Here is a 17,726-nt window from a genome sequence, read left to right on the forward strand (position 1 = left end):
TCCTGGGCACAAGTCTGGCAGGAAAAGACGAATTAAGCTATAAGCAAACAAAATCCCTTAGGAAGGAATCAAAATGGACCTGACAGGGTTGTTCCCCAAATCCAGCTATCCCCAAACTAGGGGTAGCCTGAGATGATCTACTGAGAGCAATTGCTATCTGGGGCAGTATTTCCCAAAGTGAGCGTAGCAGAGGTCAGAATCCTGAGAGACTTATTAAAAATGCAGATTACTGAATCCACCCAAGCCTACAGAGTATGAGCATCTGAGAATGGGTCCCAGGAGTCTGAATTTCTGAAAAGCACCCCAGATGATGGTTCTGGTGTTCTTTGACTTCCCTGTGAGATTTATCATTGAGACAACATGTGCTCATCAAATCCAGGGCTCATCTAATTATGGATATGTGAGTGAGTGTATGGCGTTTTGTTTAAGATATACATACCACCAACCAGAATGATGAGCAGCAACCAAGCCATGTTGAGAAAAAAAAGGTTCAGAGTTAAATTTTTTTCATTTAGCAGGTGTACTATTTAAACACTATTCAGATTTTACTCACACTGTGAAGCAGTTCAAACACTAGGCAGGAGATCAGCTTAGTTGTTAAAAAAAGAGAGAGAAAAAAAATACTCTGTATTTTAAATCACCCCTCTCCATTCTCACTGGTCCAGTCAGGTTTGTTCAGGGGGAAGTAGGTTTGATAATATTAAAAATGTTATCAAATGTGCAAGGGCAGAGGGGACCAGCCCACTGTGAACAGCTCATTTGGCTGTACCAGTACAGGTCAGTTGAGTGTCAGCCCTTCCTTTCTTCTATAGTAAATAGCTTCACCCAAGACTGAGCCAGAATAGAGTGTGTCTTCTACCATTTTATTTTGGAGAAAGACAATAGATGTGCTTAGAGCCTTCATACACTTTTGCTAGATTTGTTTTCTGTAAAAAAAAAAAAAATAAATTGATTAAGGATTATAAAACCTCCAACCTTCTGAACTGCTTGAAATGTTACTATTGCTTCAAATTTAAAGTGCTTTAATGACCCCTATATCCCAATCATACAAGCATTTGTTCTCCTGTTAAAGGCCTAGTGAAACTGGTATTGGGGAATTTTGTATGAGGGCCAAGGCATGTTCCTGGCACACAGCCTTAATGGAGTTACACAAAAGATACAAAGCCTCCAAGTGCCTTGGGAAAACAAACTAGAGACACAAGTGGAAAACTTTGTTTCAGGCCAGTTAAAACCCTAAAATATAGCTACCATAGAGCTTAATTGTACAGTGGTAGTTTCAACTTCTGTATCAAGAGATAATTTTTTTGCATTGTCTTGGGATTGGCCCACAGCTACAGCCATATTGGACAGATGTTTTTAACTCTAAATGCAATGCAGAATTACCTATCATTTCTTTGCTATGCAGATTGAATATTTTGCATGAGCATTCAAAAATGCATGTTTATAGTTTGAACTTCTTATGTTTATTGTGTTCTACTACCAAATGTATGTCTACAGATGGAAAACTCAGTTTTTGATGATGGGTGGTGAGGAATTACTAAAAAAGATTCAGCTACACACAGACATATTACACTTAATGTTGGGAAGGGCTAGATTACAGAGTTATCAAAATATGCACAGGAGCACTCCTCATCTAGAAGACATGTTTCTGGAATTCCAAATTATCACACTCAACAGCTGGGCCTATTTGCAAGACTTGGTCAATGAAAAACACTGCCGCTTTTCTCCCTCTTATGGTTCCCCACCCTCTCTATTGCCTTATTTGCAAAAGCAGAGTAGCATGCTGCCTTATCACTACTGCTCCTTATTACCCTCAAACGGCAATGAAAGCTGGCAAAACAATTAAGCAATGTGGCAGCCCATTTTTATGAATTTACCTTAAAAGACAACCAAGAGAATTTCCGAGTAGCGGGTAGACGGCTTTACAATGCGTGCAGTATTTATTTTTGAAAGTCAATGACTTCCTTTCAGTTTAAAGGTGCTAATCAATATTGAATGGTTATTTTGAACAATTACAAAGGTAACATATTCTTAGGAAAAGGAAGCATACGCAGAATACACTCCTTACAAGGGTGACTTTTTTGAGTCACTTGATTTTGCTGTAACTTGAAACTTTTTACAAAAAACGTGCTGTATGAAATTTTTCAATCCTGAAGACTTGGTTTGTGTTGAGAATTTTGTGGTAATCCTCAACTGCAAATATGCTTAAAATATCAAGTAGGTTTAAAGAAACTATTTTAAGATATATGTAGTCTAGTTTTAGAGTTTCAAAATGTTTTTATAAACTATGTAGCTTGGTCAGGGCTAATCAAATGTTCTGGATAATGATTAGTATTAATATATATGTATGTGTGTATACATACTCATGCACATTTAAGGATTACTAATCTGTACATTAATCTACTTCAAACATCAAAATTTAATCTTTGATGATTCAGAAGACACTTTTTTATCTTGCAGAACCTTGTTATCAAAATCAATTTTCTGGTAATGAGTCAGTTATAAAATATAGCATTAGCAGTACCCAATGGGGAGAATTTCCTCTCCTATGGCCTCTGCTTATAGAACTGGGAGTACTGGAGCTAGAACTGGAAGAGGTGGTGAATAATGATCTTTTGTATGCCATCCTCATATGAAGTAAGTGCAATATGAAGAATCTAAACTCTATTACTGACAACTACAATACCCCAAAAAAAAAGCGTCACAGAGATTAGGCCCAAAGTGTACAGTATATAGAATGTTTATGGAGTCCAAAGAGGGACCCTAGCCATGAGACTGCAATCATATTGACTTTTCAGCATTCCTACTACCGCACTGTTGATACACTCACTGCATTGGAACTCACTGTTAACCATTTCCAACTCAACATTTAAGAGGGATTATTTTCTCATGAAAACCTATCTCTTAATTTCATAAAAGAAAGCTATGAAAATACAATGTACCAAAATTTGCTTTTATAAAGTAACTCTGCCAGGTTAACAAATTGAACAACATTTACAGTTTTTAGTTTCAAGGATTTAAACCTTGTCACATACTACACACCCAACTCCCCACCATTTCTTTAGCTAATATGACATGAATAAGTAGGTCAAAAATGCTTTTGAAAAAAATTTATTTCTATTTATTGATTTATGCAAAGACAGTATCAGTAAGAGGTAACAGGAACATACTTTTAAGTTCAAAATTAATTTTCCATTTTGAAAGGTTCAGGACTTTGTCACTTCTTCCTACCTTACTCTTTTAAATACTTCAAATCCAACAAAACAGCACACAAATAAAAAGTTTATTCCCTTATTTTTCTTAAAGTCATACCGAGATAATTAGAAGTGGCTCTTTAGAATTTAGGTATCACTTATAGTAACCTGGAGATTTAATCATAGAATGACACATGTAAGAATGTTATAGCACACACAAAAAACAGTACAGAGAATTTTAAAAAGGACAAATTTCAGGGTACTTTCAAATTTTGAGGCACAGGAAAGCCCTGTTGGGGATCCTTAAGTTAAAAAGACTCTTCCCTTCAGATTCAGAATGAAAATTATTACTAATTATAAGACAACAATGGGCACTGATAATATGCCCCATGGTAGCTGCATTAAGTTAGGGATAAAAGGAGTCTTCATGTTTTAGTGAAGGGGTCAATGAAAGACAGGCCAGGAAGCCATTTTAAACTCATGTCCGTGGCAGGTTAAATGATGCTGACGTAAGTGTTTCCCTTAGAAAAAATATTATCCCACTGCTATTATTCCAAGGCTTAGCCTTCAAATTGCTCATATTGCTACTTCTCATCTTTATATCACCTATTTTAGGAGCAAGCTTCCTGGAAAAATGGTGTTACAGGCAGAAAAGCAAGACTGTGGGTACAGCAAAACAGTTCTGGTGCTCTAGTTGTTTGTACACTACATGATGTCTAATGAGACTAGCTAATGTAGAAATGGATTGTTAACTCTGACTCTAGTATATTCTTGGGATATGCTTACTAAACAAATTTTGTGACTTAAGAACGCCAAAACTACTTTGACTCTCTTGGACACACTTTACTTTAAAAAAGAAAATACAATAGGCTAAGAAAAATAAAAATCTATTTGCTTTTTAACAAATAACTAATATTTTAATGTTTTTATAAAAACAATTCCTTTCAGATACTCTGATTACAACCTTTAAGTGACATAAAAAAAAAAGCTTCAGCATTCTTTATTACCAATATTTTGCACAATTTAAGATACAGCCATTAAGTTTAGCATTTCAAGGAAAAATTTTTCTTAAAAAAAAAAAAGAGAATGGTAACTCACTGAAAAACTTACGTACCTAGTCAAGTTTAGTGTCTTGGATTTTTTTTAAAAATTAGGTCCAGAATTTTCGCTATCCTAATTACCATCCCAATCAAATACAATAGCTATGCGTGGATACCAGATAAAAGATAAAATATTTCCAAGTAATAAACATAAGACCCACTGATTAGACTGTTTAGAATTGGTTTTACTGGGTTTAGATAAGGAAGACTTCAATAAAGCTAACTGTATACTGAGTTTCACTGATTAAAAATGCAGTTTTAAAAACTCTGCTTTTGTGGTTTTCTTGACAAATTTCTAGACAAATCATAAATGTAAAGCACAATATTGTAAATATTGTACTATTCACAGGTACTTGCTGGAGAAATGAAATGCTTGTATTCAAAATTCTGACCTTTCAAAATAGTGGGTTTTTTTAAAACAATTTTTTGAAAATCAGCATTTGTTTTTAAACTCTTCAAATGTCAATTTCAATTTTTTTTTAAAGAAATCCTTACAGATAAATCTTAAAAGTTATTCCTTTCAGTCTCAATTATTTTTTTTTACTTTCAACTACATATTCAACACAGAACTAGTTTCTAAACAAACATCTAATGAAAAACAGTTTCAATGTAAAATAAAACTAGGCAATCTAATACAATTTGTATAGTATTAATGTGATTTATCAATACATTCAGAATTAAATTTCTATAATAGTGAAAAACTTTGTCTCTTCTTAATATTCAAAACCAGCATCTTCCCATGAGTCTAGAAAGTTAGTAGAGAGGATCAAACAGATTTAAGCACTGTCCGACTTTTCCTAAAATGATGGACTCTTTTATCCTAGAAGAGAGAAAAACAGTCCTTTTTATTCATTGAAAATTTTCTGTTACGGCTATGACCTAAAGAGTTGTAAAATACTTAAAGCATTTATTTTGGGCTTAAAAACTACAAATGAGAGAAAAGTGATCCTTTTTGGGAGGTATTCCTGTACTTTGGGATAACAAATGTAGCAATGACTAGTTTTATTCAACAATTTAGTTAAAAAAGAAATCTTGGTAAATTCAGAAACAGAAGACTTAGAATCAGTATTGTTTTATGTAAATTCTTAATTAATGATTTGGCAGTGAAGACCCAAAGATAGCTGGTGGAAAATGCATGTAATTTTCAAAAGTACTGTTTTTACTAATAGAAGTGTATCTGGTAGAAATCATAGCTTGAGAATAGCACTGCACTTTAAGGCAAAATCCCATGCTTTTAGATTAAAAGGTAAAAATTTTGGCATGTTTATATCTTCACCTGTGATGAAGATATATCATTCTTTAGGAAATGAAGTGAAAAATTAAAAATATATGCAAAATTTTCCTTTCATTTTATATGTTGCCTGCAGATGTGTAGACAGAAAGATGTGAGACCTTGCAAAGAGGAATGAAGCCGAGTGAACCAGTAATAACATAATAGTATTTTCTTTTCTACATATTTAGCTAAACTGTGCCTTTTACCTAGGGTTAAATTCAGTTGTCATATAAAGGGTTATTTCTGGGAATTATGTAACTGTCAACAGGGTAATACCCTATTTAAGGTCAGAAAGGTCAGAAAAAGTGGTCACAAATATCTTCATAGGTCAGGCAGGATATGAAAAATTATGAAGGAGCTGAAATTAAGACAACAGAATAGAATGTACCATGGAAACAGTGTATGCCCTGCCCCAATGCATTCAAATTCAATTAAAACAATAACATTTAGCCAATCAAAGTAAGTCTTCATGTCAGACAACTGTAGACTACCAACTTCTGACTCCTAGCCCAGAGGAGAAAACTCTGGAACGTTCAAAGGGAAGCTTCTGTCTAATACCAGATGAAAACTCAAGTTTAAAGACCATTTTCTGCTTTGCAAATTGTTTAAGTACTGTCTATTTAACCTTCAGAACTTGAGGGAAGAAAAGCTGTCATATACCCCTAGTTCTTTCCTTTTAAATGGTGCTGTCTATGTAGAATGAAACAACAGAAGAACAAATGTCAACTTTAAATGAATGTATTTACTCCCTGTTGAGAAGATGGTAAGAACTTAATCCTGCTATGGCTCTACTCTTCTGCATTATAGGAAGTCCTCAGTACATCCATCAAAAAGGCTTTAAGCTTCAGGCTATGCCCATTCATAGATAAAACAAAACAAAACAAAAAAACCTATTCTCCTTGCCTGTTTTAAGACACAAAGCAATGATTTAAAAATTCCATTTGAATATAAAATGGTGTAGTCATTTTGGAAAAATTCTAGCAATTCCTTGAAACATATTTACCATGTGACTCAGCAATTCTATTCCTAGGTATACACCCAAGAGAAATAAAAATACATGTCCACACAATAACTTACACACAAATGCTCACAGCATTACTCATCAGATCCAAAAAATAGAAGTAATCAAAATAGCATATCCATAAACTAAAAGAAATGGAGTACTGATACATATTATAACATTGATGAACCTTGAAAACATTATACTGACTGAAAGAAGCCAGTCACAAAATGCCACATGTTGTATTATTCTATTTATATGAAATGTCCAGAATAGGAAAATCCTTAAAAAAAAAAAAAGTAGCTTAGTGGTTACAGGGCTAGAGGAGTTGAGGGGAAATGGAGAGTGACTGCTAATAGTAGGGGGTTTACTTTTCGCTTGACTCAAATATTCTAAAATTGATTGTGGTCATGGTCTGCGAATATACTAAAAAGTATTGAACTGCACACTTTAAAGGGGTTAATTGTATTATATTCAAATTGTATCTCAATAAACATATTATTAAAAAACAAAACAAAAAACGTCCCTTTCGTAAGCACACACAATATTCCTCCCTCATTGGAGTGACCAGCTAGTTCCTTTCCATATTCACAGACTCAGAACAAAAGAGATTTTAGAGACCTTTAGTCTTGTATCTCATTTTAGACCTGTGAAAACTGAAGCGTAAGTAAAATTTACGTGATTTATCCAAGGTGATAAAGCCAGGATCAGGAACCAGAACTTAAATTCAAATACCCACATTCTCTTCCACTTCACCAACTCTGAATCAACCTCCATTTGTTTCTCAACTTTTTGTATTCCTTCACTTTACTTCTTCTCCCCCCAAATTGTTCAAGTATGTCACCTTTCTCTTTTGTTCTCTTCAGTCCAATATCCACGTACTCTTAAATTCTGCTTTCTGTATCTAAAATTTTCTTTTTCCACTTTGTCAAGCTAATACTCTCTTCTAGCTCTCTTCTTTCACAAATTCTTTCAATTATAAGCTTCTGCTAAAAATTCCTACCCTAAGAACAAACTACACTATATCAAGGTTTGAGCAACGTAAAATACACTGCCAGGTAAAACTCACAGTGGTTTAACAGGTTACAGTCAAATGCCAAGAGTTCAATTAAATGCTCTCTGTTCTCAAAATATATATGCAACAGGGAAAAAAAGATGTTTCATAGGTGACAAATATGCTTTTTATACTGTGTACTATTTTTTTCATACCTTGTAGTAGTCATCTTGAGTAACAACAGAGTTTCTCATTCTGTTCTCTGGATTAAACAGACAAGATACCACTGTCTGTATGCTTCGGTCCACGGATTTCTGAAACACAGAACTTTTCAGTAATCTAAAGACTATTCCTTTTACTCACTGCTACAAATTTTTAATATAAAGTTTAATGAATACACATACTTATTTCTAAAGAATTACTATGGAATTCATAATTCTTACAACGGCAGTTAGTATGTAACTTTTCTACTAAATTCAATAAATATTTTATAACCTTAGTGATAGAGTACAGATTTAAAAACCTCAATTTAGTAAAACCCTAACATATTTGCTTAAGGCTCTTTAATTTTTCCTCTTAGAAAATAGTGAACTTCAACATTTCAAGAAAAATATATGCCAGATAAAACCTGATATAATTATACTGTAAGCTATTTTAATATTTCTTCAAATTTTAATCACATATCAAACCAGGGAATTTTTTTTCACCATATAATTCAGTAGTTCTCAACCTTTTTTCCCCCAGAGAAACACATGGACAAAGTCACACACTACAATAAAAATCCTTCAATGCTACCAAAACATAGGAGAATTCAAGAGAGAAAGAGCGTTGTTATTATAGGAACATGCTCCAATGATAAAAAAGAAACAACTGTCTACTTCAACATTTCAATTATTACCAGTAACTCCACCATTCTCGAAAGCTACCATATATGTTTATGGAAAGAATACCATAAATAATTAAATGTTATTATTTAGCTAAGTAAATGTTTAAATTGGTAAGACAAGGTAGATATAATTCATACCAGTCCCTCTTTTGAAGAATAGGAGCCTTGAGAAAACCTGCCCATTTGCATTCTGCCAAATCATGTTAATACAGTATTTATTAAAGTATGGCTTAAAAAACAAACAAAATGATGAAAATGGAACAGAGTAAAGGACTGCTGAGTCAGAAATTTTATACACACCCCCACACACACTCTGAAAGTTTGGGGGTGCCTGAGATTGTATTAACTTTAATATAAACTGATGAATTAACAGTCCATTAGTCAAGCTCTTTAATTTATGGCTCCCATATTTAAATTTGGGCAAAGACACTTACTTCTCAAAGGGCCATTATTAAAACTTGAAAAGCTAAATATAAAAATATAAATATTAATAAATAAAATTAGATATTTGCCTTTTGTGGGCCATTTCCGGAGGATGGAGTAGCTTCATGAACTGAGCATTCACTTGACAAAACTTCAGCTCCTGAATCAACTTCATTATAGTGGTAGTTAACAGTTGTATAAGCCTACATTTAAAATGATAAAAATGTAATTAAAGAGATGTACATTAGATAAGTTTGCAAACAATCTATTCTTCAAACTGGTGAGCTAATATTGAAAGTTTAAATGTGGGTCGTGCTGAAGTTCAATTACATTATCACAAAAACTTTATTTTAAACTGAATAGCTGAAATGCAGTAAGACAGTCTCTTATTTTGAAATGACTTTTAAGCTTTAACATAATCAGAATTAGAAGGGCTCTAAGAAAAAGAAACTTCAAAATGTAGTATGGGAAGGGATATTTCCAAGCACCTGAGAATTTTAACTCATATTATATCCATCTGAGAATTTTAACTCATATTATATCCGTCAAATATCCAGTCCCGATGAAAGACAGAATGTAACAAAGGCTCAGATGTTTTAGAAGTGGCACTCTTTTGTTTTATTCCTTTTCTTATATAACATGTGACAGTATTACAGCAAAACATTTACTTTACTTCTCTTCAGATTTTTTTATAGGTAGAAAATTAGAAGCAGATTCAATACTAATTCTAAATCTATAGAATTGGCATTAACACAGGTATTAATACTACCGTTCTTGGTTTATGTATTCTATCAACAAGTAATTGTTGCACCTGTTAAAAGGAGAGCAGCAAGTAATTGAGCACCTGTTAAAAGGAGAGCAGCCACTGCTTAATCACACAAAAACAATCTGAGAAGAAAAAGCAATTTCTCCCATGGGAGTATATACCTGAGTTGACAAGAAATTAATAAAACATAACACATAATGTAAGAAGGCAATTAAAAATATTTGTACACCTGAAACTAGTAAAATAAATAAATAAATAAAAATATTTCTAGGCAAACATGATATAGCAAAAGGTTAAGAAATATATAATAGTTAAACAAAAAAATACTTTAAAAAACCGGAAGTACATGTTCTAATTCACCTTACCGGAGGTACAACGTAAGTTCTTTGTTCCCCAGTAGACCACTGTGGTGGCATCTTAAAAAATAAAAATGAAATAAAAAATAAAATGGAAATAATGATTAAATATTCCTACACATTTTCACAAAGATATGAGATAGACAACGTTGAAGTATTTGTCATGCTGGCTCCTTGCATTCATTATAACAAAAGAAACAGAATGAAAGAAAGAAATATTTTATGTTTCTAATACCTGAGGATTTTATTATTATTTTCATATATAAACCCCACCTTTTTCTCAATTTTCTGGAATTGGCTTTCACGAAAACTCAAAGATAGTAGTAGTTCTTTGAATTCATTACTACTGATAAGGTCATGGGTCATAGATATGGTCATATCTATGGGAAGAAATTCAGAGAACTACTATATGTAGTAGCCACATAAAATAAACACTATTAAATATAATTGAGATTCAATGCTCTAAGAATTAAGTAATCATTTTATTTCACCCTATTCCCCTAGAAAAATTTGTAAGTCAGCCTGGGTGTTTCAGCTATTTGAAAGCAAAGATGGAGGAATAGATGTTGAAATATAGAAGTGGATACAAAATCTTGAAGACAGTACAAGGGAAATCTTCTTGCTAAGAATAGTCCTGTCAAAACATTAGTCCCGTATTTCCAATAATACAAAGACCTTAAAGTCTTTTCTTAAATTTTAATCATATTTAACTAGTTTAAATGACAAACTATTAGGGAAATTTATGTGAATAAAGGCCTCAGTAACACTGCAAAGTAAATGATTTTGTTTCCTCTTAAATTACCTGGTAATTATATACAGGCAACTGATATCCAGTGATGACCTGAACTGGTGAACTTGGGTAAGAAGGATACGCCTGAAAACAAAGTTTACAGAAAGAAATACTTTTAGGTAGTATTGTGTTTCTTTGACGATATCATGGGCTAATGTGTAACCAATGGGTATAGTCCTCCTACAGACTTTATGGTTTTCTGTATTTTACTTCTAAAAGTTAATGGCAGTATAAACCTCAAACTGGAAAAGACACAGTAAAATGTCTTAAATCTTTCAACAAATATTTATTGATTAAAAACATCTAGGCAGTAGCAAACATGAATATACCCAGAATAGGTAATAGTTCACAGTAAATGTTAGGAACAAGGAGGGTTTTTCTTCTAGTCATGTTTAGAGCAAGAAAAGAAGTAAAGATATACCATATACTTCAGGTAGATGGAAAATGTAAACAAAAGAGAAACACTGCGGCACTGTTTCATTATTATTTTGTTTCTTTTCTTGCAAATAAAATGTCTTTTAAACTGAAGTAAAGTAAAATGAACCAAGAAAATAAACAGTATTTTTCATCAATAGGAGATAGTAAATATTCCAAATACCACTTCAAATATTAAAGTAACCAGAACCAAATTATATGCTACTCATAGATTTTACAAATACAGTTAAGTCATCAGAAACCTATCCATTCTAGAACCAGAATACATCCAAAAGTCAGCAATCTGTGTGGGGAGGCATCTGGGAATTATTGAAAATGAAGAATAGCTAGAAAAATTGCTAACCTTAGAGAAGAATTAACCAGGCAGACACATGAGAAAAGCTGTCTTCAAATATTTTTGGAGTTATAGGGGCAAAAAGGGAAGAGATATGCTCTTTGAGGCTACAGAGGTCAGCTCTGAGATAAAAACTTACAAACTATTTAGAAGCAGATTTAACTTAGAATAAGGAATAACACTAAGAACAACAGATTTATAAAAAAAACACACAAAAAACAGATTTCCCATCACTCAAAGTATTCAAACAGGGACAGTATTATCACTTATCACGGAAATTGTGGATATAATTCCACAGAGGGTAAGAAGTGAGACTAGCTTACTTTTAAGGTACCCTCATCCATAAGAGCTCCAAAATGAAAAAAAAAAAAAAAAGAATGTAAGTTAATTCTTACCTGAACATACTGAGTTATAGGATTCATCATGGTTGGCGGCTGCATATAAGTTTCAGTGCTTGGACTACTCCAGACACTCTGAAACTGTGGTGGAGGAGGATTAAAAACCAAAGGACGTGGCTGCACATGATAAGCACCTTTTTAAAGAATAAAAAGAAAACAAAGCCTATTTTTAATTCTCTGAAAAAGGTACACAGGTGTCAACAAGATAAATTCCTTTCTTTACTCACATAAATTGTGTTTTCTGATAGCAGGGCCCAGTTTCAGCTTTTTACCATGGAAATTTATTTGTGACTGAAAATAAAACAATAACAAACCTAAAGTTAATTTCCAAGTCTTTCCTTCCAAGACTCGGTAAACACCCCAAGTCTTCTAAAATTTCTGATATCAAAGATCAGTGGTAAGAACCTACTAAATCAAAATTTATCAGCACCTTACCTCAGTACACTAGTCAAGTGTCCAGAGGTGTCATGGAATTTGATCAAAACTTTTTACACTGTCTCTAGATTCATGAAGTTAGATGCCCAATCAAAAATAATCAGGTTCTGACATGTTATGTAAAATAATTCCAAGTTTGGATTTCAAAAAAGAAGTGAATCAGTTTCTATATTTTATACAAGACTGAGTATATATTCAGGACTCCAACAATACTAAACATTGCATCCATATTCTAATTAAGAGATTTTTCCATAAGAAGATTACTTACTTCTATTATCTTCTGAACATCCACGTCATTATAAAAGGAAACAAATCCATAGCTAAAAAGGCAGATAAATGAAGCATAAAATCACAACAGCAAATGGTTTAAAACTTTTAGTATTCTATGAAATAACTGACAAAAGTGTTAATGATAAAGGATGAAGAAATATTGAGATAAATATTAAGATGTAAATGTTATATAAACATTACTATAAATACTACTCCTTTTTTTCTTACAATTAAGGTAGTGTGGGAACCTTATCAACAGAAAATTCCTGAACCTGAATTTAATATCTATGACAAAATGGCTAAAATTTAAGGTACTGAGATGTGCAAAGAAAACAATTCTTTGATAAAACTGATTAATCTACTTATGTGAAATGAAGATGGAAAATATTTAAACACTAATACTAGAAAAATGATTACATAAAAGAGCTGGCAGCAAACTTTTATTCTTTACATGAAAGAAATTAACAAAGCAACAAATTTAATTTATACAAATGTAAGAATACCAGTTTTGAATTCTCTGATCTTCTACAGACAATATAGTTCAGATATTTTTTACAGTTTATACTGAACATGTTTTACTTACCCTTTGGACACACCACTTCGATCCGTGATTATCTTCACTTCTTTTACTGAGCCATATCTAGTAAAGAAACTTTTAATTTCGGTTTCATCCATCTATGGAAAAGAATTTGATTTCAATTGTAAAAATTCAGCTTTCAAAACTTTCAATTTCATAGTATAAAAAAAGATTTGATAATGTGGAAATGGAAAAATATCTCCCCCAAGTATCCCCAAACTACCTGAAGCTCTTGTCAAAGGTATTTTTAATCCTCATAAGTTAAACATAAACTAATTCCAAACCTACATAAAGTACAAAAAACCTTATGATTTACAACAAAGGTCAAAATCCCATTATTTACTAAATATTTTTTTAAATGAATGAAATAAGAGTAGAATACCCTAACATCAATTCCACCAACAAAAATGGTGTTAGGCATGATTTTGCCTTCAGGTAAAACATAGCCTTGGCTGGCAGCAGCTGACGAGGACTGGGTGCTGGCCTCTCTGGAGACGGTTGGGTTCGGAGTCTCAGAATTTGCAGCAGACTGTAATTTGGAAAGCAGATATCACTTAGATATATAGGTACAAACCTGTGTACAGGTAAAAAACACATGATATAAAATATAACTTTTGTTTTTCAAGTATAAAACATATTCATATAAATTATTTTCATTGTAAATTAGTTATCAATACAGCTTACTTCAGGCTCAGGAAGTAAAGAAATCAGAATAGATCAGCATGAAATTTTAACAAAAGGCTCTAGCACTTTCTTAAACCCAGTGTTGCTCATCACCATCTCTTGTACAATGCTGTGGCAGGATACTAATTTTACATTGAGTTTTTGAAAATACTATAAAAAATACTGGTTAAAAAAAATGATAAAGATCAGGTTTGTAAAAAAACTGAAGTTATTGAAGCCACCCAACCAAATAAGCAAATTTTATGCCAATAAACAAATTTTCATTTTATAAGTAAGTTATTAGGAAGCATGGTAAATCTTTTGAAAAGGTAAACGAAATTTTAAAAAAAGAGCTGCATCAATAAGAATACACACATCAAAGTTTTAAACCAATTTTTTTTGCCTCATCTTTCTATTTCACCAAAATTAACATGGGTTTTATAATACTCCCTATGCTAGTATGCCTGCTTTACTTTGGAAATGTTCATGAAAACATTATTTGCTCACATATCACAGCTCCTATAAAGAAGAGCTTATCATACTTTTCTATAATGCTAAGGTGTTCAAAGTCATTTTTTGGAATAACATTTTTCTTCTTGAATTACACCAAATGAGTCCAAACAATAATTCCAACTTTCGTGGGCTAATAAATACAAATGATACCATCTTTATTTCAGAAAAAGAGACTCATACATGAAACTCATTTTTCTGGATTCTGGTCAGAACTCTGTCTTGTCTTCTCACAAAAAGGTTAACGCAAATTTTTCGGAAGTATAATTTACTGGTAACATATATATTGAAAAGGCAGTATAGCATAGTGAAACAAAAATTGATTTAGTCAGGAGATGCAGGTGCATGTTCCTTACTAGGTTATAAGCCACTTACTTGGTAGCTGTTTATCTCTGAAAAATTGCTTTGAGAATGAAGTGAAGTAACATCTGTGAATTCATTTAGTAAAGTATAAAGTGATATGCCAATATAAGTTAGTGTCTTGTTATTTGAGTTTGTTTTCAATAGGTCAAAAAAATGTTTATTTCCTGGTTTTACTATTTACTTACTTATTTTGTAGATACTTTATTAATTTACAACTAATTTGAGTTGGAACTTCAAGAAAGTACTTTAGGGTGCATGCGCTCATTTGAAATTCATAAAATGCTTTTTAATTATAAGAGGTAAGTACAAAAGGCTGCAAGTAAGAGATAAAGCTATTACAACTCTGCATGGAGGAAAACAAGGACAAAAGAAACCAACTGATACATATTTTTTAAACGATAAGCATAGTAATTTTTATAGAAATTAGTAACAATGAGAAAATAGAGTTCCTATTTTGTTAAATGCTAAAAGTTACTGATAAATTGAAGATTCTACAAACTGCTATACTAATAAAAATTGTCAAATCACGAAATTTGAGCATTTTGGCTATTCTCTATTAATTTGTGCTTATAATTGTTATTTTTGTCTATTTGAATATTTCCTAATTCTTTTCCTTTAACTAAGGTACAGTGATATTTCATGACCATAAAGTGAGAGAGTAAAAAATGGTTTCTAAAGTTTTTCCATTATAACCCCATAAACAAAAAACCCCATAAACTTGTTTAGTAATTTAAATTTTTTTCTAAATGAGACTATATTACAGAAGCCACATATCTTGAATTACTGAGAACTCGACTAGATTTCCCTTTTCTATAGACAATTCACCAATCCCTTTTAATTAGCTCATTCAAAATTCCAAAATATAAATAAAACAGTGATTCCAAAACTTCTGTACATTTCTTCTCAATTTCCCATTTATTTGTGGATGAACTTTGGATACCCTTTTATCTAATAAACTATTTACAGTGTTATATTTCTGTGAATCACAACAGATGGATGTATTTTAATTTAGAGGTGTAACATCAGGCCAGAAAACTGTGCCAGATTATAAGGGGTTATGATAATGCATTGATTCTCAACCATGGGAGATTTTGTGGGCCAGGGGCATTTTTGGTTGTCACAACTGAGTGGTGCTCCTGGTGCCTGGTGGACAGAGGCCAGGGTTACAATAAACATCTATAATGAAATATCAGCCATCCACAACAAAGAATTATCTGGCCCCAAATTTGAATAGGGTCACGGCTGAGAAACCCTATTATGTCGCCAGAACTAAACAGGAAAATTTTAATTCTCATACTCTATTTTACAAAACTAAAATGGATACTCGAGACAACTAAACACTAATTTGGAGAAAAGAAAAAAAAACGTCATTAGATATTATAGTAAGGTTGGTTGGAGTTGGGCGCACAAATTGGCTGCCTGCTTAATTGGGATATTGAATATAAAATTCATCAAATCATTTTACTAGAGTCCAAACGTCTTAAATTAAGGCACCATCATGTCGTAGTCCTCAGCCAGCAGGTGGCGCTCAAAGCTAACAAAGTAAGCAAAGTACTCCATTTTAACAAGACTGAACAGCAGGGATTATTTAAACTCCTACTGTGTGTATACTTACATATAATTATAATTTACATACACAACATCAATAACCAATAAATAACCTTTAGTTACTATTAAACTCTTGCCAAAAATACTGCACAAATGAATGTTTAGGCTAAAGCAAAAGTTTTGTGTTAAAGTATTAATCTTAACCATCAATAGTATTCAGAAAATAAATTGTATGTAAATTAAATGTAAGTAGTAATTATTTTTCTTAATTATACCTTCAAGTAGTTGGTGTATTTTGAAATGAGTAATGTGAGATATTAAATAGGGGTGAACTTGGAGGCCGTCATATACACAATTCTCATCACTGCTATTTACAGTAATATATTATCTATTATAGTTGGATAACCAAAAGACAAAGATAACTAAAAGCTGAAAAAAACTTATTGTTACTAAACTCCTGGGATGTCATCTTTTTGACATTATTTCATTCAACTACTATATCAACATGCAAGCAAACCAAGGTCTATGTATACCCAAAACAATCTACAATTTGTAGTCATCAGCTACATCCACAGAAAGGTGCTAATAAAAGCAAAAAAACTAAGAAAATAGGAAATGAAAAATCAGAATAAAACCTTTTAAGTAAATCCAATAGTAAACTCTTAGGGGGAAAAGGTGGGTGGAATCCAAACAATAAACAAACAATCCTGGTGAAAGCTAAGCAAGAAAAAGGGCAAGAAAGCAAAAGGACACATTAGTTGTGAAAAGGGATACGACCAGAGATTATAAGAGAATGCTATGTATACACTCTATGGAAGTAAATTTGGAAATCTTGATGAAATGGCTAACTTTCTAGAAAAATATTAATTTTTAAAAACAATCTTAAGGAAACACTTGATTCCTGGCTCAATTTCACTGGGAGTTTTTTCAAACTGTAAAGAAACAGAATTTGTGTATGCGTGGGCAGGATTGGGGTAGGGGGACAGACACCCAGACAGCAACAATGGTAAGTAAAAGAAGAAGTGGAAGAACATTAAAATGCTTTCCTTTAAAAAAAAAAAATTCAAAGAGAAAAAAGAGTATTTCTCAATGCATTTTATAAAACTAACACCATCTGAATAACAAAACCTGATTAAGATGGTCCCACTCATGCCCCCAACAGAGATACAAAATTCCATCAGTATATGTATTTTAAAAATACACAATTAAATAGTTTACACTGGAAATGCAAGGATGGTTCACTAGATAATCTATTATTGTAACTCACCATTGATAAACCATTTGATAAAGTACAACATTCATGTTTTTAATTTTTAAAACACCCAAATAAATTAATCTTATTTTTTTTATCTAATTCTAAGTCATCAGTAACCAGGCTTAAAAGTGAAACATTATAGTCATTTCCATTGAA

General features: G+C 32.3%; 1 protein-coding gene across 1 annotated transcript; it reads right to left on the minus strand.

Moving 5' to 3' along the window:
• Positions 1 to 5,060: 5,060 nt before the first annotated feature.
• DAZL (deleted in azoospermia like) lies at positions 5,061 to 16,327 on the minus strand (the record flags this gene model as incomplete). Its single annotated transcript, XM_081072824.1, has 11 exons — positions 5,061 to 5,114; positions 7,777 to 7,875; positions 8,960 to 9,073; positions 10,002 to 10,052; positions 10,795 to 10,866; positions 11,947 to 12,083; positions 12,177 to 12,240; positions 12,653 to 12,704; positions 13,238 to 13,329; positions 13,614 to 13,760; positions 16,262 to 16,327. 11 exons carry the CDS (start codon positions 16,325 to 16,327, stop codon positions 5,061 to 5,063), a joined length of 948 nt encoding a protein of 315 aa, XP_080928950.1.
• Positions 16,328 to 17,726: the final 1,399 nt, after the last annotated feature.

Source organism: Rhinolophus hipposideros (assembly GCF_964194185.1).
Source record: "Rhinolophus hipposideros genome assembly, chromosome: 14".
In the NCBI taxonomy this organism is placed as follows: domain Eukaryota; kingdom Metazoa; phylum Chordata; class Mammalia; order Chiroptera; family Rhinolophidae; genus Rhinolophus; species Rhinolophus hipposideros.